The 19,727-nt window shown below is 35.8% G+C and overlaps 1 protein-coding gene across 1 annotated transcript; it reads left to right on the top strand.

Annotated features, from left to right (window-relative positions):
• Window positions 1–595: 595 nt before the first annotated feature.
• On the top strand, window positions 596–10,978 carry LOC121998191 (RRP12-like protein). The gene is made up of 19 exons (XM_042552981.1): window positions 596–1,141; window positions 1,625–2,147; window positions 2,228–2,485; window positions 3,076–3,167; window positions 3,566–3,775; window positions 3,879–4,070; window positions 4,196–4,411; window positions 5,070–5,245; window positions 5,364–5,457; window positions 5,538–5,594; window positions 5,680–5,814; window positions 6,380–6,451; window positions 7,524–7,637; window positions 7,981–8,142; window positions 8,225–8,353; window positions 9,332–9,433; window positions 9,508–9,584; window positions 9,687–9,830; window positions 10,189–10,978. The coding sequence occupies exons 1-19, from the start codon at window positions 617–619 to the stop codon at window positions 10,778–10,780; spliced, it is 3,870 nt and encodes a 1,289-aa protein (XP_042408915.1). The 5' UTR covers window positions 596–616; the 3' UTR covers window positions 10,781–10,978.
• Window positions 10,979–19,727: the final 8,749 nt, after the last annotated feature.

Below are 19,727 nucleotides of genomic sequence, written 5' to 3' on the forward strand. Positions count from 1 at the left end.
AAAGACTATCCATAAATTAGGTAAGGGGCATCAGATAAAATTAATTTAATATCATACTTGAGCTTAACTAAAAAATTGAGAAAAATAAGTTTTCTAACATTATCGGCTCAAGATATTTATAGAATCTTTTATACTCTCAGTCTTGCCAATTCTAAAATGTGAGACTAAAGAAAAACTGTAAATTTTGTCTTGATTAATAAGAAAAATTTCTATTAATATATGAGTGTCGAATTATAGATCACATATGTTTAGAGAAATTATTAATAAAAATTAAAAATATTTTTGATGTGAATAGGAAAAAGAATATTAATATAAATTTATTTTAAACTTTACCAACATTAATTAGTAAAAGGGATAAGTTTTTTTTATAAAATAGTAAGATAATAAGATATCAATTCTTTAAGCGAATACCTAAAATCCTGAATGCTATAGAAATCAATTTTAAAAGTTTTTTTAATGAAAATTAATCAGAAAACCATTTATTTTATTTAAATAAATTTTGAAAGAAATATTTTATCTTAATGTAGATTTCATTGTTCTACTTCTCGGTCCGGTTGGCTTTGGCTTTCCGGTTCTATATATAAATATCTCAAAACCCTAAAAAACCTAAGCTGAGATGGAACCGGAGGCGATGGAGTCCGATGTTGTTTTCCTTTCCGGTGACAATGAGACCGCCGCCTTGGACGGGGACGACCTTGCTGTCGGCGTACTGTCCCGCTTCCAATCCTCTTCCAACGACGACCGCCAGCACCTTTGCGCCACGGTCGGCGCCATGGCTCAGGCACTCAAGGACCAGGGCATCCCGCACACTCCCGTTGCCTACTTCGGCGCCACCGTATCCTCCCTTGATCGGCTTTCCCGCCACCCCGCCTCTGGCTCCGACCCTGCCACCGCTTCCCTGCTATCCTTCCTCGCCATCGCGTTCCCCAAGGTTCCTCGTCCCGTCGTCAGGAGTAGATGGAAGGAGGTGTCTGAAACTTTGATTAGGGTGCTAGGGTTTGATTCACTACAGCCTGCCGGCGTCAAATCTGGGCTGCGTTGTGCTTCTTATTTACTCGCAGTTGGAGATAAGGCGAATTGGTCGGACTTGTCACCTCTTTACGATTCTCTTATAGGTTTTATGACGGATCAACACCAGAAGGTACTTTGTTAAGCTCAAATTCTCTACAGAAAAGTATATTAAAGTTTTGTATTTTTCTAGCTCAATATCTGTTAACTATATTACTGTCACTGAGCTGATACATTTATCCGACAAACTGACTATTACTAGAATTAGATCTTTTTTCCTTTCAAGGACCTGACGTAATATATGATTCCATTGATCTTGTTCTTGCAATTTCTTCAGCTTAGTTGATTTTGGAATCTTATTGATTTATACTTGTTACCAACTCATGCTTAAACAAAAAAAATCTCCCAACTTGATGCTGATTGTCATGTATTGTTTTTTTTTGTGTGTTAACAATAAACTGAAAATATTTTATAGGTGCTGTTAAATGACATGAGGAAGTAAATATATCTAAGTAAATGGTGTTGAAATATCCTTTGTCTTGTACATTCTAAAATTTGTTATCATTTTTGTAATTTTATCCTTAGCTTGATTTATAGAAAATATGATGTGTTGTAGGTAAGAAAGGAGTGCCATACATGCATGAGTGATGTGCTGAGAAATTTCCAGCATCATCCTGTTTTACTTATAGCAAGTGAGGTTATAACCTCCAACTTTGAGAGATATCTACTACTTGCTGGTGGATCTTATGAGGATTCAGCTCCTTCAGAGGGCCCTAAAGGTGCTATGCTGGTCCTGTATATCTTAAATGCTTTGAAGGTCTGCCTTCCCCTTATGGCAATGAAGTACACAAATACCATTTTGAAATACTGCAAAAAACTTTTGGAGCTGCAGCAGCCGATTGTAACAAGATGCATAATGGAGGTTCTTTATGCCCATTGCAGCAGTCCAACTGCTAGGGTTTCTCCAGAATTGCTACAAGATTTATTGTGCTCACTAGCCCTGACTGTTCCTGAAGAAAAGTCTGCAGATTATATGGCATCAACAGCACGTTTATTACACTTTGGTACAAGAAAAGTTTATGATCTAAACAAGGAGATCTGCATTGTGAAACTTCCTATTATATTCAATTCTCTTGGAGGTATGCAGTTACTTTACTAATCTGTAGTATTTATTTTGAATAAACGCTATTGAAAGTTAATGAATTTCACTGCATGATAGATATTTTAGCCAGCGATCACGAGGAAGCTATATTTGCTGCTATGGAGGCCTTGAAGGGTTTATTATGTGCTTGCATTGATGAAAACCTGTGCAAGCAAGGTACCGATCAGATAAAAAATACTGATGGAGGGTCTAGGAAATCTGGACCTACTATCATTGAGAAACTATGTGCTACTATAGAAGGTTTTCTTGGATACCGTTATGATGCTATTTGCGACATTTCATTTCAGATTCTCTCGACAACATTCAGTCAACTAGGTAAAATTTTCTGCTTGTCATCTTAAGCAACCTAACCTTCAATTAGTGCCATTTATGTTTGACAAATAATGAAAACTTTAACATACTGATCTGTAATTATGTTTGTGAGAGATGAAGCATGGAACATAGTTATGGAATATATACAAAACTAATAGAATAAACTCTTGTTGAAATACTTTGCCCGAGACTAATTGCTGGCCTCACATGTACTATCTAATACCAATTTAGAATGTTCTTTTAAAAACAATAATTTTTAAGGTAGTCAAAGTTATTTATGCTACAGAAAAAAGATTGTGCGTGAGGTCTTTATATTTCCACTATCTCCAAGAATCAATGTGAAATGCTCAGTCTGTATATGGTGATTGGTTCATATTTTGTGTGATTATTAACCATATTCTTCTGACTCTGTTGACATCGTATTTGTTATTATTTGTCCTTATTCTGCTTTATGGTCCATCATGATTTCTGTCACTGAAACTTGCAATATTGAAGGTGTAAGCAGCAATACTGTTGCATTCTCTCTCGAAATCTAATTTTCTTTTGCTCATTTGTCGCCTAATTATTATTTTCATGTATTGGGATATTTTCAGGAGAATCATCTTACTATCTAATGGTTGGAGCTGTTAAAAGCCTTGCAGATATGCAAAATTTATCAGATGAGGACTTCTCTTTTAGAAAGCAGGTGTTCGTTTTTAAATAATTATATTTGAATGTGTTTCTGTTTAGTTATCAATATAAATGTTTTTTAAATATTGAAATGTTGACTGCATATGCCTCCTCACATGCCAAGATATAATGTATATGTGCATTGTGTTGAGTTGACTACATGTCACTTGCATATGCTTTTGAAACCATCAATATTAAGAATGTAAAATATAATGTTTATAGAGTTTACAATTCTTTGAGGGGTTGTCTTGGTTTATCATTCATGGTTGAACCTTGCTAATGATTAACTTTTACTATAGCAATATTTTCCTTGTCTACATGCTGTTTCAATTGCAATGTATTCCTTGTTTACCCTTTGGCGATACAAATATTCTCCCTACTTTATCAGTCAGTAAATTCTTTGTCAACTTACAGCTTCATGAGTGTCTTGGATCAGCTATTAGGGCCATGGGGCCTGAAAAATTTCTTACCATTGTGCCTCTTAACTTGGACGTGGAAGTTGCCTCAGACGCCAATGTTTGGCTATTTCCAATATTGAAGCAACATGTGGTTGGATCAAGCCTGATCTTTTTCTCAGAATACATATTGGGTATCGTTAAACGTTTGAAGCAAAAATCCCTTGAGGTATGTGCTACCTTTTGCTAAATTAGAAAAAAGAAACACCTCAATGTTCTTTTAGTTCATTATTATTTTTCACATAATTTAATTAAGTCATTTTTTGAAAAAGCTTGAGAAGGAGGGAAGGGTCTTTTCAGCAAGAAATGCAGAAGGTCTTATATACGCATTATGGTCCTTGCTACCAGCCTTTTGCAACTATCCTGTTGACGTTAACAAAGGTTTTAAAGCTATTCAGAAGGATTTGTGCAATGCACTCCTTGAAGAACCTGAGTTGCGTGGAATAATATGTTGCAGCCTTCAGGTAGAAATTTTACTAAGTTGATTTTCACACCCCTGGCCTTTCCCCAAGATAAACCGTTGTGCTTCATCTCACTTGCTCCAATTTGTTGTTATATATATATATATATTTATTATTATTTTTTGTAGACTTTGATTCGTCAGAACAATGACATAATTTCAAGTACAACCTCTGAACCTGATGCTGAAGTAAGCCACATTAGAGCAGAAGAGAATCGCTATAAGTATAATAAACAACAAGCAGAAGAAAATCTGAAGGCAATAAAATCATATGCTTCAGAGTTTTTTTCAGTTTTATCAGAGATGTTTTTGAAATCTCCCAAGGATATCGGTGGCTGCTTGCAGGTTTTCATCTTTTTGTCAACAAAACTATGTTAAATTTTGGGTTTCTAAATATTTAATATTTTTGTTAGTGTTCATTAGTATCGTCAAACCAGTCAAAATGTTATCATTTAACATGTCAATACTCAGATAATTCTTCACAATTCTTTCCATGATTCATGTCATTATTGATTTTTCACGTCCTCACATTGCTCCAAATGTTTGTGGCTGTTGATATTCATGTGGTATATAGGTGTATGTGTAACAATGCATAGTAAAATAATCCTTATGCCCTCCAACTTATTCTACTTATGGGTGAGGAAACTTTAAAATGAAATTATTTGTGTGATATGAGTGACTGCATCTAAGACTCACCATATGTTGGAATAGGGGATACTACAAGGTCTCGAGAAGAGCTTCCATATCTTCTTGGAAGCAAGAGGAAACTAGAGCAGAGTATTTTTTTTGTGACTAATCTTGTTGATTTTTCTCATTCTGTTCATATATATCTACTAGGCATTTACATTAGTGTAGAAAAGTAAACAAGTTGACTTGGTTTCAAAAATGTACACACATAACAATTGTATACCATATGGGTGTTTTTTTTTTTTTGAATTGTGTTGTCTTGCTTGTTTTGCTACCATTGAATGGAGAGATGACATTTTTTTCTTTCATTTTGAAGGATACCATCCATGATCTTGCATCCATATCAGACAAAAGGATCGTGAAGAACTTATTCAATGCTATTAGTCAGCAACTGTTGAAGGTTACTCAGGAAGCTATTAAAGCAAAACAGTTACATAATTCTGATGAAACTCTAGATAATTTATCAAATGAAGCATCACTATGCCATGCAAGGTAGGAATCCCTGCTCTGCTGTTGCTATTACTTTTTTTTGCAGTATTTGTTTTTCTCTATGCATACTCCAATATGTCAGCTTTTGCATCAAATGAACTCATAACACTAGTGACTCCAGGGCCCTCCTATTGGACTTGGCATCTTCACTTCTGCCTGGACTGGATGATACAGAGATTTACTCGTTGCTCAAGGCTATTGAGCCTGCTTTCCAGGTACCACACAGTCTTGTTAATCACCATTTCCAAGTTTCTCTCAAAACTATGTGATTTAAGTAAATTCTTGTTTATCATAGGATGAAGAAGGGATTCTACAGAAAAAAGCATATAAAATTCTCTCAGTTATACTGAAGGTACAATGGCATTTTCCTAAACTTTATGCTTGTTGGACTTCAAAAAATCTTGTCATTTATTGATATCAATCTGCTCAATGTTCAGGAACGTTATCACATTCTTTCAGATAATTTGGATGAAGTGCTACAGTTGATGATTGTTTCACTGCCTTGCTGTCACTTTGCAGCTAAACGCCATAGACTTGATTGCTTGTATATTTTGATTGTCCATATATCAAAGGTTGGTGATGGTTACAATTCTAGGCTAAATATTTTTCACTAGAACAGTATGATAAAAATAATATTTTTTTAATATATAATCTCCTTCAATAGACAAGTTGTTGTCCAATTTTAAACTTACAACATTTATGTACTTTTTTTTTTAAACTTCAACCTTCTCATGCAAACCTAGTTGATTCTGCACCAAGTTAACCTAATCTATTTTACAGTCTCTTAGAAGATCTGGTTGTAAAGCCTACAAAAAGAGCCCTTGTTGTTTCTGTCTTATAGGAAAGGAACCAAGTTATGTAAAATACCACTGCATTTGTTCATGTGGGAACAATCTAGTTTCAATTGATTTATTCTTGCAATTAATAAGACGACAATTTTTATATTGGTGATTCTTCTCACTCTCTCTCCCGAGGTTGCCGATTAGACTCAGCCCATTTGTTAACTGGATCAACCACATAGATATATAAGTTTCATGAGATAGCCAAATGAGACAAATCTCGTTCATGCTGTTGTTAGTTTTATTTAGATTATTTGTTGAAAGATCCTTTTCATGATAGAATGTTATTTGTTTACAGGATTTATTTGATCATAAGAGGAGGGACCTAATTAGCTCTTTTCTCACTGAAATAATGCTTTCGTTGAAAGAGGTATGTTATTAGTTTTCCTGGTAAAGGGTTACATGTGCAAAATAGATCCTCTTTTATTGTGTATTCTAATTAAAGAAGCTAAGTAGAAATGAAAGATATACTTTAGAATTGGATGAGTGAATAGACTGATAGGAGATTAAGATTGTATTTAATATCATTTGGATAATTCTAACATACAATCTGTCATTATGAGATACATTAATTTTGCATCTTGACTTTTTTTCTTCTCTAATTAACTATGGTTGATTGCTTTTGTCATTCGTTTTTCTCCATGAGGATCTTGTAATAGGGTTCATAAATAATTAGCGATTCAATACAGGTATGACCATAGCATTTAATGATATGGTAACCTCATTGTAGTAATGTTGATAGGATTCTGTATGCCTGTAATATTTCTCTGTTTGGATCATATTAAATTACATATTCTGATATGATTTTGTATTTCCTGATGCTGTTGCTTCATTATGTTTTCCTTGTTCTGTGATTGACTGTTGTCATCTTTTACTAGGCGCACAACATCTTTTGATATTCTTACGCAAGTTTCTAACCTCACTGTGATGCACTTGCTTTTTAATCACTTATAATTCTCTAAATATAGCAAGGCTTTAGCCTAGACTAATAGAATTATCATTCACCATAATTGTTTACATCCCTTTGTTAGGTTAAATGAATACCAACTCAGTGGCCAATGGTCATGCACTCATACTACCTAATCCTTGTGACTCGTCGGCGCATTGAGCATAAACTCATTTTGTTTGAGCAGTATTTCGTGATTTCCTACATCTCATGCTTTCAAGAATATGAATTTATGCCTGCTTTCTTTTTGGCTTTGAAGATGTAATCCAATACTTTTGCTACTTTAGTGCTGTATCTTAAAATGATTTTTCTGTTCATTCTTTCTAATGTTTGAAAAGTTTAATCAGTTAAATAGTGTGCTTTCAGAAACACTTTTTTTCTTGCTGTTTTTATTTCTCTTGTTTGAAGATTTTTCTGTTTATTCTTTCTAATATTTAAAGAGTTTGTTCGCACAACAGATAAACATATAGACATCTTATTTGTCTCCTTCCTGCAGGCAAATAAAAAGACAAGAAACAAGGCTTATGACTTGCTTGTTGAAATAGGCCATGTATGTGTAGACGAGGAAAAGGGGGGAAGACAAGAAAACCTCTTACAATTTTTTAACTTGGTAACTAAAAGTCCTATTCTTGTCAACTGCATTCCTTCTTTCATAGCTAGTGTTTAAAGTATCAGTGTCAGAAATTCGGCATTCGTGTCAACTTTAGTGAACACCTGGCACAGAATAGCAGGCCAAACCTCCTCCATGCTATCTAGCATAGCTGGCCTTGACACTATCACTCATGATGCAAACTTTTGCATCTGTGATGCGTTGACAATGTTTAGACTTTGTGTCTTAATGTGGGCATGAGACAATAAATCTATCCAGTATGGTGGAGAGACAGCTCAAGATTTAAGATACTGAATTGTTTTCCAGTATTTATTTAATTCTGATATCCTCGTCTTGCATTCAGATTGCTGGTGGTCTTGCTGGTGAAACACCACAAATGATCAGTGCTGCAATAAAAGGGTTAGCTCGTTTGGCATATGAATTTCAAGACCTTGTTGTTGTAGCTTTCAACTTGCTTCCCTCCACATTTCTTCTCCTGCAAAGGAAGAACCGTGAGATTGTCAAAGTACCTTGACTCACCTCCCTTTCTCTTTATGATTGATCATAACAGGGTTTTTTTTATTCAAGCTGAATATTACATGTGGCAGGCAAATTTAGGTTTTGTCAAGGTATTGGTGGCAAAATCTAAAGCCGATGGCTTGCATATGCACTTAAAGACAATGGTTGATGGGCTTCTGAAATGGCGCGATGACACCAAGAATCATTTCAAGGCTAAGGTATTCTTCACTTTGTTTTGCGGGGATGCTCTCCAGGCAAATCATTTCATTTTTTGAATGCAAGAGCACCCCTTCTTGTAATTTCTCAATTGTTAAAATAACAACAATATGTTTACCGAAGCCAACATACTTGTTAAACCTTGATCAATATTGCAGCGTGACGCCTCATTTTAGTCAGCATTTACTGTTACAGGATGACTGGTTGCGATAGAAAAGCTAATTAATTCGGTAGTTTGTTTCCAAACCTGCATAGTTGAAAATTGCTCATTATCTTGTCAGACTCAACCATTAGCCTAAAATAGCCAAATGAATAATAGTACACTGATCTAAGCTTATATAACTTCTTTATTAGCTCACCACTTACCATTTATGACTAAGTTGGGTTGTCTTCCCACCTAAACTTACACCATCATGCTTGTAGGCCTTCCAGCACCTCACTATTCTTATGATGAAGTTCGATGCAAAATATATATTGATTCACTAAGTTAGAGAACTAATATATTGATTTTTCAGGCACAACCATCTACCCAAAATCTTTAAAGCTCCAATTGATAATTGTTCACCTACTTGAGAGTTGAGCCTACAAAGGCTCTTTACTAGAGTCTGCAACTCACCATTTACGAAAGTTTGGTGTCCCTATTAAGATCCAAGTCTCAAAATCATCATCCCTAAATTGTCTGCATGAGTCCAATGGTGGGCTACACCTTCAAGCATGTTGACCAACAAAAGGGTGTTGTTGGTTGATTTAAGTATATTGCTTGAACAAGTACAATAAGCGAAATGCCTTAAGGTCCGTCACAGCAGAACTGATAGGTTATTCCGCTATTTGGTTGGACTTCCAGAAATATTGTGATTTACCTATCAATTTTTTTTTAAAAAAAATTGTTCAAAAGTTATATCAATGTGTCCTTTTTGTATTACTCACTTCAAGGTGAGGTATGTTAGACATAAATCAAAACTGTCCTCGTTTCTTATCAGGTTAAATTACTGATTGAAATGCTTGTGAAAAAATGTGGCTTTGATGCTGTGAAAGCAGTTATACCTGAAGAACACATGAAACTACTAACAAACATTCGGAAGGTAACTTGATATTTTCATTGAGTTGATTTTCAAAATTCAAACTGTCATGTTCCTGGTCTTATTATCTCTTGTAGATTAAAGAGAGAAAGGAGCGGAAATCCAATTCTGAAGCTGATGATGAATCTCTTGTATCCAGAACAACCATGTCGAGGTAACATATTATTACCTCCCATAAGAGAAAATGATCTCAGTATCTTGATAGCTCTTGTTGATTTTTATGTCATCTTTTTTAATTTTTTTTAATACTTCTCAGACACAGTAAATGGAATCATACTCGTATCTTTTCTGATTTTGGAGATGAAGATTCGGATGACCATGCTGGTGAACAAGCAATGACAAAAACAATTGGTCGGCAGACAAAAGCTTCTCGTCCTGGCACAGGCATTTCGTCTGTAAGGTATTGCGGCCAGTTCTGTTATTTGAATTGAACTCATTATTAGCAAAAAAATTTTTATCATGGTTGTGTAAGTAATAAATATTTAAGATAACAATACAAATATTTTGAAAAAATATTTTAATACTAACTCATGGGGCATTATATAGTGGGCCAATTGAATATTCCCAGTATGCGTTTTGAAACCTTATTTTATATTGATGTGTGGAAACGACAGTTTGTGATGGAATAACATGAGTATTCATATGAACCCTACTACACTAAATTTCCTTCTTTTCAAAACCATTTTTTTTTAATAAAAAGGTTCTTGTTCTATAGAAATGTATTATGGTGTTTTTTTTTTTTTTTTTTCTGTTTATAGGTCAAGCCGAAAACGCTCAACAGTTAAGAGCCTGCCAGAAGATTTGCTCGATCAGTCGGATGGTGATCCACTCGATCTTCTAGATTGCGAAAAGACAAGATCAGCACTACGATCCTCAAATCAACTCAAAAGAAAACAATCCTCCATTGAAATGCCAGAATTTGATGCTGATGGTCGCCTTATCATCCATGAAGATGGTTACAAACCTAAAAAGGATAGAGTTGTCTCAAATGATGAGGCAGCTACAAGAAGCCGCACAGATGCTCGCTCTTTGCCAGCATCGTCATCAAAATCTCAGAAAAAGCGACAGAAGACTTCAGATTCTGGTTGGGCCTACACTGGCAATGAGTATACCAGCAAAAAGGCTGGTGGTGATTTCAAGAAGAAGGATAAGCTGGAACCCTATGCATATTGGCCGCTTGATAGAAATCTGCTAAATCGGAGGAAGGAGAGGAGGGCTATCGCCCGGAAGGGTATGGTGAGGATAATGAAAGTTACAAAGAAGCTCGAAGGGAAGAACGTATCTGCTGCACTCTCTTTGAACAGAGCACCGTCGTTCAAAACTAAACAAAAGAAGGTTGGGAAGAGGTAATGCGGTTCATTGATTCGAGTGATAAGAATTGAGTTGATGTTCCATAATTTTGTTTAATGTTATACATTTATGAATTGTAATTCTTTTGTATCGGGTTGTGGTAGTTTGTTCAAAATTCCATGTTCGGTTGTATAATTTATAGTTTTGGCATTGCATTACTAAATTATGAAATTGGATTCTCAAGTTTCTTTTGGTTAATTACTAAATCAATCATTTATTGAGACTAACAATTTTATTACGTATTGAGTAAGGCAAGTTATCGCAAGGCGTAGGTAGAATTATATATTTATCAAAAGATGCATCATAGATTTATTTATATTAAATGACGCCCAACAAAAAATGTTCTTTTTTTACCTTTTCTGTTAATCTTCTCTTGTCAATTATCATTTTTCAAACATCTAAGTTACATTTTTAATTAAAAATTATTTTGTGATTTGGATGCATGTCTTCTCACCTTTTCCGCTTGCCCTTCTCCTAATGTTTGGCGGCATTGTAAAATAAGAGTTTTAAGAGAAGAGTTATAGGATAACAACAGTTAAGAATTACAGCGTTGAAGAATAAATTTGTAGCAAGAGGAAAATTAGTAGACGAAGATAGTTAAAGATTTATCGATGTATGTATAAATTTACTATTGTAAGATTGTCATGAAAAAAAAAATATTACAGTTTGATAGCAAAGGGTGATGAAAAAAAATCGTGTTTATTGTTTCATTCGATGTATGAAGAATAAATATTCAACAACACATGCAAGGTGCTCCATTGTGATGTTAGATTTTAGCTAGACCTTGCTCATGCATATTAGGTTGATATGGTAGGTATGAGGATGTTGGGCCTAATATACAATCATACAAGGTCCACTTTATTAGTTGATCAAAAATTTGGTTTGATATCATATTGTTTAAACACTTTATTAGGTTGATATGGTAGGTATGAGGATGTTGGACCTTCTTCTCGTTTAACTCTTCATAGTGATTGAGAGTTTACATAAATCTAATTACTCTAGGTCCATAAATATGTTTAGATTAGATCCCACAGGTCATCTGAGTTGGTATGTGGTAGGATGCTTGCCACATGAGGTCGTGGGATCGAAACTCAGAGTAGTCGGGGCATAAATCCCCCGTCCCTGTGCAACTCACCCTACCTGCCACATGCTCGCTCAGGATGCTGTGATTTACCTCCCTCGTGATGACCTTGGGTCGGGTGCGGCGGGGGCGCTGGGGGCGAGCGATTTCGCCTTTTGCCACATAAATATGCTTAGATCAAAACTCACTTTAAGGACTTCAACTTGTTTGATTACACCCAATGAATGTGTTGTTACTTTCTGGTGTTGTAAGGAGGTAAATTGTGCTATCTTTTGCTTATTCAGGGTTCTGAGTGATGGTCCAACGCTATCAGAATTTATGCTCCAATGAAAGCTGATATGGGATGATATCAGGTCCATATCAGGCCTAACATGAGCCTGATATTATCCCATATCAGGCCTAACATGGACCTGATATTATCCCATATCAGATTTAACATGAGTCTGATGTGAGATCATATCAGGTCTTGCGTGATTTTTGTTTAAAACTTACTTTTATACCATATATACTATTTCTCTTGCTCAACCCTTTCTAGTGTTTGAAATTATGGAAAATTACAAACCCTAGGTCTATATCAATTGAATTGTGTCACAACTACTGATAAATTATGAAAATCTAATATATACATCATATATATCATTACTTGGTCTTTGCTAAATTAGTATATACAACAACACTTGATTATGTAGTTATAACTTTGCTAAATTAGTTTATAATTTTTTTATCAGGGACGATCATATTACTGAATAAATTTTCTCTGAGATATAGAATAACTTGAAACAATTTTTTGCATGGGACATGGAAATAATGTAGGAGAATTATCGAGAACAAATATTCCATCGGTGTCTATTTCTATTCTTTGTCATCCTCCTCTCTCTCTCTTTCTGTCTGTCTTTGAGCCACAATTACGATAAATAGCCGCTGGGATAAGTGTAGTCGTCTTTTGCTATGATGATTATAATAAATAACCCTCTTATTTAGGGGATCATTCAGTATCTAATATACTTTTCTTCATTTCACCGTAGGGTAGCGGATGAGGGGCGCTTGGCATGAATGTTATCATGTTCTACATTACTTTTTTTTTGTTCTCATGAGTTGACGCAGTTGATACTTGCATGTGATGTTACTGTAATAGGTCACGAAGTTGATCTCTAGCATGTGCGCAATGCCTTGCTAGTCACCTGACCACTATACAATAGGCCGTTGTACTAGCTGAAATTCTTTACGATTTACCTTCCTTTCATATTATGTGAGACAGTTCTAAAAAAGTCCCAGGTGAATATTATCACCTTTTACTACAATGAATGATTATTATTTTTTATTTCTGATCCACATCTAGTGAGCTTTACATGCCAAGCAAGGATTTTTTACGTTTTCTTTTGCAACTCCGATCACCATCGAAGAAGGAAGGTATGATTTTCATCTCTCTTCCTCCCCATCCTTTTAGTTAATTGCTCTATCTTTAAACTAGTCGATGGATGTTTGGGGTTAATATATAGATCAAGATTGACATAAGTTTGATCTTCCGATGAAGCAATAATTTCTTACAACTATCCGAGTGCAATGGTGCAGCGGCCAGACACTTCTTAATTTTTCAAGTCATCTAAGAATCGAATCACAGCTTAAACAAATTAATGGATAAATTTATTTTAATGGAAAGCACACACTGCCTCCAGGATGGTAAGCCTTCCAATCTCTTTCATGGAATTCATTGATCTCTCGATTTGTTAGTACCGGTAAAATTGTTCATGATGAAATCCCTAGGTTTGAACATTGTTATTCATGGTTGCGGCATTGTAATTCTATCTCTAATCTCATAGCCATTTTTTTTTAAAGAGGGCATAGACCCGCTGCCTAGATTGTTACTGATCTCATTATTTGTTTCATTAGTGTTAGTTCTGGTTAAGAATATAAGACTCAGGGAATTTTTAAGTTCCAGATCTGATATAGAAAAAAAAATAGATCTAGTATCTTAACGGCCCTTTAATATTAGTCCCACGGATATAAAGGGAAGTACGTATGGGCTACCAGATCTGATATAGAAAACTCCTATAGCATATCGTTTATTTGAAGTTTAACCTGTCATAATATTACTTTCTTAATCTAGGAAGGAGAAATTTTATAGGATTGACATTGTTCTTTTCTCCATTGTGTTAGATATATTTCTGAATCATACTTCACTATGGTGGCAAAAGATGAATATATTCACCCAGCGATTCGTACTTCACTCTGAAGTGGACTTTAGGTGGTGGATGAGATGTATAATCTAACCAATCTACTTTCTCAATAGATACATGAGATACAGAACTTTAGAGACCGACTTATCATTACATGTCCTGAAATGAAATCCAACCAACTGAAATCGATTAGATCATTCGACTTGAGTTTATGATTAAAAAAAAAATTAATATTCCAGAGGACACTGCTTATGAAGATTTGGCTATTCTAATCTTAAGTAATCTTTATTTCCATATTTCTATATAGAATAGCCTGCGAACCTCAACAAGTTGAGAAATGGGGAAACATATAAATTAATATTCATGTTGTCCAACTACTACACGGGAGAAAATAAAACCTAAATAACACAAATTACGCTTCTTGTTTAAGTAACTAGATCAAGATCTGGATGTAAAAGTATCAACAGAACTAAACCTTGAGCTTCGTACGGAACGGGTCGGGCCAACCCAGCATTAGTGAGCTCGTCATTAACCTCACTAGATGTGGGCCAGGCTGAGCACTCACCGAACCCACCAACACGATGCATGTGCTGGCCTGACGCTGTTGTACTTGACTTGGCCCGTTGCAATTTGTGTTAGGCCCTCGTCTCTCTCCTAGGCGGCTAGGCCCTACCACAGTCAAATCACTGTTAATAATCCCTTTAGCATAATATGACATGGGCATCTCTACTTGTAACCGCGGTTAATTCCTTTAAGATAATAAGAACATGGCATGTATACTATTGGCACCAATTAACTACTAACAACCAATGACTTTATTCACGAGTTAGAAACGAGATACGTACGTGGTCAAGCTGGATTAGCCTAATAATTACTAATTATCCTCATAATTATTTATTAGTTTAACTATGTTAGATTATTAAAACTTAGGGCGTCCATCATGATTAGAGCTCATTGAGAGCTCATTCGTTGTCACATCTGTGCCACATCAAAAGTTAAAAGTCTCACACCCCTCTCCACTATAAAAAAAACCTCTCAACAACTTTTTCATGAGTCCCACACTCTTCATTATATATATTTCATTATCTCTTCTTCATATTACATTTTATATAATTAAATTTTAATAAAATTAAATTCATAAATTACTAACATAAAATAACCTTCATAATTAAAAAATTACATAAATATCACAATACATATATCGCAATTAATAAATTATTTTTCCACTGATTACAATTATAGCGTACTCAGATATACTCAACTAAGTCGGCTCGAAGTTGATGATGTAGTTGATTATCACGTAGTTCGTAATTTCTGCGGATGTATGCTTGAAATTCTTGAGTGGAGCCTTGAAATATTTGTGATTGAGGATTTCCTTCATCGTCCGACTAATTGACTACTGCATATCCCTTATTCACAATAATCATATTGTGCAAAATAATACAGGTATACATGATGTCCTTCAAATTATCCTTGTACCAAAATCGTCCTGGACCTCTTATCATTGCCCATCGTGATTGGAGCACCCCAAATGCCCTCTCGACATTCTTTCTCGTGGCCTCCTGTCGTTTCTTAAATATTTTTCTCTTGGGATCCTAGGGACATGGAAAACTCTTAACAAAAGTAGCCCATTCTGGATAGATCTCATTGGTCAGATAGTATCCTTTTGTATATTGTGTATTATTAATCGTAAAATTAACCTCGGGTGCATTCCTTTATAAGACGTCGTTGAATAACGGTGATTCGTTAAGCACATTGATATCATTACGTGACCTTACAATCCCAAAAAAGGCATGTCATATCCACAAGTCCGAAGATGCAATGACTTCGAGCACAATTGTTGGGACGCCATGATCTCCTCAAGTAAACTGACATTTCCAAGCGACGGGGCAATTTTTTCATTGCCAATGCATACAATCAAGACTGCCAAACATGTCAGGGAAACTATGTCTCTGCTCATGCATTTCAAGCAAGTGTTGGATATTAGCAGTATTAGGTCTTCTTAAATATTAGACCCCGAACACTTTAATTACACATTGATAAAAGTTGAATAAACATTGGATGACAGTTGTTTCAGCAATTCGTAGATATTCATCATAATGATCAGCAGAGACTCCATACGCCAATTGACGAATAGCCGCTGTGCATTTCTGAAGTGGTGACAAACCTTTTTACCCTGCTGCATCGACCTTCCATTGAAGATATTCGGAATGATTTTTCACGGCATCAACTATACGAAGGAATAACTCTTTTTACATTCGAAATCGACGTCGAAATATGTCATCAGGATATATCGGATCATCAGAAAAGTAATCATTGAAAAGACGAGCATGCCCAACTTCACGATCTCCATTCAGATACCTTCTCCTCTGTGTTCTACCGGAAGAACTTTGAGCTCTTTGACGTACATACCGTTTGTCGCTGCTCATATAGTTGGAGCATTCTTTGTTCATCTATATCTTCCGTATCTTTCGCCAATTCATTTCTCCAGAATTCATGGAGCATAGATCGATCTGGATTTTGAGTCATTTGAAATAAATCAAGATATTTTTATGGTTGAAAAATATAGAGAGTTGAGGAAAGAAATCGAAAGCGAAGATAATAATGAGATGAATGAAAAAATATGAAATTGATCATGTATTTATAAAAAAAATTTAAATTAAAAAAATAAATTTAACCGTTGAACAACGGCTAAATAGCCGTTGTTCAATGGCATAGTACATGAAGAATATATTAAAATTCTAACCGTTGTTTTTTTTACAATTATTAAAAAAAAATAACAACACAAAGAAATGGCTCCGTAGCCACGGAGTTACTTCTTCGTGTAAAGGGAAAAACCTCCCTCCACTATGAGAGAAAGGTTTTTTCCTCCTGCCAACTCACAGTGAAAACTCCCACTATGGATGCTCTTACACGACTCGCTCAACTGCCTAATCTCCATTGAACCGTTTTTGTGATTACTACTGCCCGATCGCCTTTTTTTTTTTTTACTTTAATAAAAATGCTATGGCCGTTTTTGAAATAAATACAAACAAGAGTGTTCTTAATAAAAGTATTCATCATTTTTAATAAGCAAGCTGGCGTTAGTTTTCTCCCTTCTCCAGTTCTCCTCCTCTTCCACAGCCAACGCCATACACGTTCCTCCGCCACCGCCCCTTCAGTGCCATCGCCGGAGAATATCTTCATCAGTTCCTTCCTATCACAACGATCATGGTCTGATACTTCAGTGCTTCCTTGGGATGGTGGGATACTTGTATCCCAAATTAATAGTTTGCTGGGCGATTCAGTCGATGCGGACCAAGAAGACAAAGAATCCTCCATCTCATGTTTTCGATATGCATGGGTATGATGGGACTTGCATTAGAAGTTCTCATGTAAATGGGGTTGCTGTCGGCGACTGTAACACAACGTTCAAATCTGCAATGCCTCCTGATTCACTGACGATTTCTACTTCCATCGAGAGAGACTGCTTCACGGATTTGCCTCCTTTTCCCCCACCTCTTTCAGATGCCCTATCGGTTTCTGATGCATGGCACTCCAATGTTTCTTCTTTTATGAAACAAGAGAATTTACTTGGCATTGGATTTCAAGGTGCAGAATGTGAAGGCGATATTTTGAACGGAACATGTTTGGAGAGTGTTGCCACTGGACTTCTAGATCCTACAGTACGTTGGAATTTGGAACTTCTTGAGTGTTTGATATTAACTAACGTAGATTTTGATAATATCTAATTGACGCTCGCTGCAGGATAATGTAGGTTCTCAGGGTCCAATTTTCCCTTATTTTTCTTCCGAGGAAGAGATAAATTTGACTGCTGAAACTTTGCAACCTCCAAAGGTAAACTAACATTAAAAAAAAAACAAAAAGTCTCTCTATTATGTTAGCTTAAGTTGATTAATTGTAACTAAGAAACCGCAGGATGAAAATAAGATGAATAATGTCTATCCATCGCCTTTTCCTAGTGGAGAAACAGGATCAAGCAGGACGACTGGAATGGTATTGCTGAGCTCTCTGTTCTATTTCTTTATGTTTTCCTTGTTTGCTTATTCATTACTAATCTTCCTGTTGTCACACTAACTGGATATCAGGTTTCTGGTTCTCAATCGTCTCTACAAATCAATGCTACTACCAATGGTTGCAGTGTAGCTGCTATGAAGCCGCGCACGAGAGCAAGGCGCGGCCAGGCAACTGATCCTCGTAGCATTGCGGAAAGAGTATGTGGTCTTTTTCCTGTTGTGATATAAATTACATCTAGATTTTCCACTGAATTATATCGCTTTAACTAAATACAGCTTCGAAGAGAGATTTACAGATAGGCTGAGGAACTTGCAGTAGCTCATCCCAAACTCTTAGAAGGTATTTCTTTTATATAAATATATATATTTCCTCAGTTATTAAATCTTGGTTTAGCATCCATGTAGACCTCGATCAGAGAATTGGTGTTTGCTAAAACTGAATCTTCCACCATTTCATGCAGACTGATAAAGCCTCAATGCTTGATGAAATCATTGACTATGTCAAATTCTTACAACTGCAAGTCAAGGTGCCTTGGCTTTTCTGCAGACAATTTATTATGATTCTTGATTCTATTTGACTATATCTTTGATACTTTTGAAGGTTCTAAGCATGAGCAGGCTAAAGCAGTCTTTCCTCTACTAACAGATGCCCAAGATGAGGTACTTTTTAAACTCCTAACCTTGTTTTTCTCTCATGAATTGCTATATCGCAAAGAGAAAGCCACATGCTAATGAAAAGTCACATCGAGCAAGACGCGTGAATTAGCAACATTATGGCAGCCTTCTCTTGCTGCTTTAAAAATTTACCTATAAATCTCTTTTCTTTCAGGGCTCTGGTACCCTATTCATACCTTCCCCAGAGGAAGCACTAAATCTATCTGACTCAGACAACAATCTAACCTTTGAGTAAGAAGTAGTGAAACTCATGGAAACAAATGTTAGTGCTGCCAAGCAGTACCTTGAAGATAAAGGCCTCTGCCTCATGCCGATTGCTCTGGCTGCTGCAATCTCAAACCAGAAAGGCTCCTCCAGTGTGACCTGTGGAGCAATCTCCTCTTAGAGCAGCCAAGGACCAAGTAGGTGGGAGGCAAAAGTCACCATCTGGCCTGTTCATTTTTCATTGTTGTTGTTTTGGTTCAGTTAGCATGACCAGCTCACTAAGAGTAGGTTTTAGAGTTGACTTTTACCATAGTCGTTTAGTAGGATGTATAGGTGCATGATCTTCTTACTTGTACTCTAATATGTACAGGTGTATTAACATTCTAGTTCATGTTGTTTGTTAAATAGAGGGGTTTTGTCCAGGTGAAGTTATAACTAGCATGACGAAATGGGATTCAAGTTTCCTTTGAGGTATATAGAAAAAGAAAAACTCTTTTTATTATTTCTTGCACCGGAAAAAGTATCGAGTGGACCCTTTACATGAATTAGAAACAATTCCAGCTGAAAACTTGTGCAACTCAGCTAAGGAATAGTCAATACCTGTGCCACAATATAAGCTGATGAGTCTGTTGATACATTGTGGGAATGATGTCTTCTTCCCAGCTGTTACATGTTCTCGACAATGTATAGATATATGTTTTGCAGCAAATTGATAATATTAATACTTTCCAGTGACTGGCCCTGTCAATTCACAATATTGATATACAAGAAGATAGATTACTGGAATTGATATG

This window comes from Zingiber officinale, chromosome 6A (genome assembly GCF_018446385.1).
Source record: "Zingiber officinale cultivar Zhangliang chromosome 6A, Zo_v1.1, whole genome shotgun sequence".
Classification (NCBI taxonomy): domain Eukaryota; kingdom Viridiplantae; phylum Streptophyta; class Magnoliopsida; order Zingiberales; family Zingiberaceae; genus Zingiber; species Zingiber officinale.

What these genes read in the sequence shown, in the direction of transcription:
- LOC121998191 (XM_042552981.1), top strand. Translation starts at nt 617, where the DNA reads ATGGAACCGGAGGCGATGGAGTCCGATGTTGTTTTCCTTTCCGGTGAC. An exon ending in ACTTCTCTTTTAGAAAGCAG is followed by an intron (nt 3,168 to 3,565) that starts GTGTTCGTTTTT and finishes GTCAACTTACAG; the next exon opens with CTTCATGAGTGTCTTGGATC. An exon ending in TAATGCTTTCGTTGAAAGAG is followed by an intron (nt 6,452 to 7,523) that starts GTATGTTATTAG and finishes TCCTTCCTGCAG; the next exon opens with GCAAATAAAAAGACAAGAAA.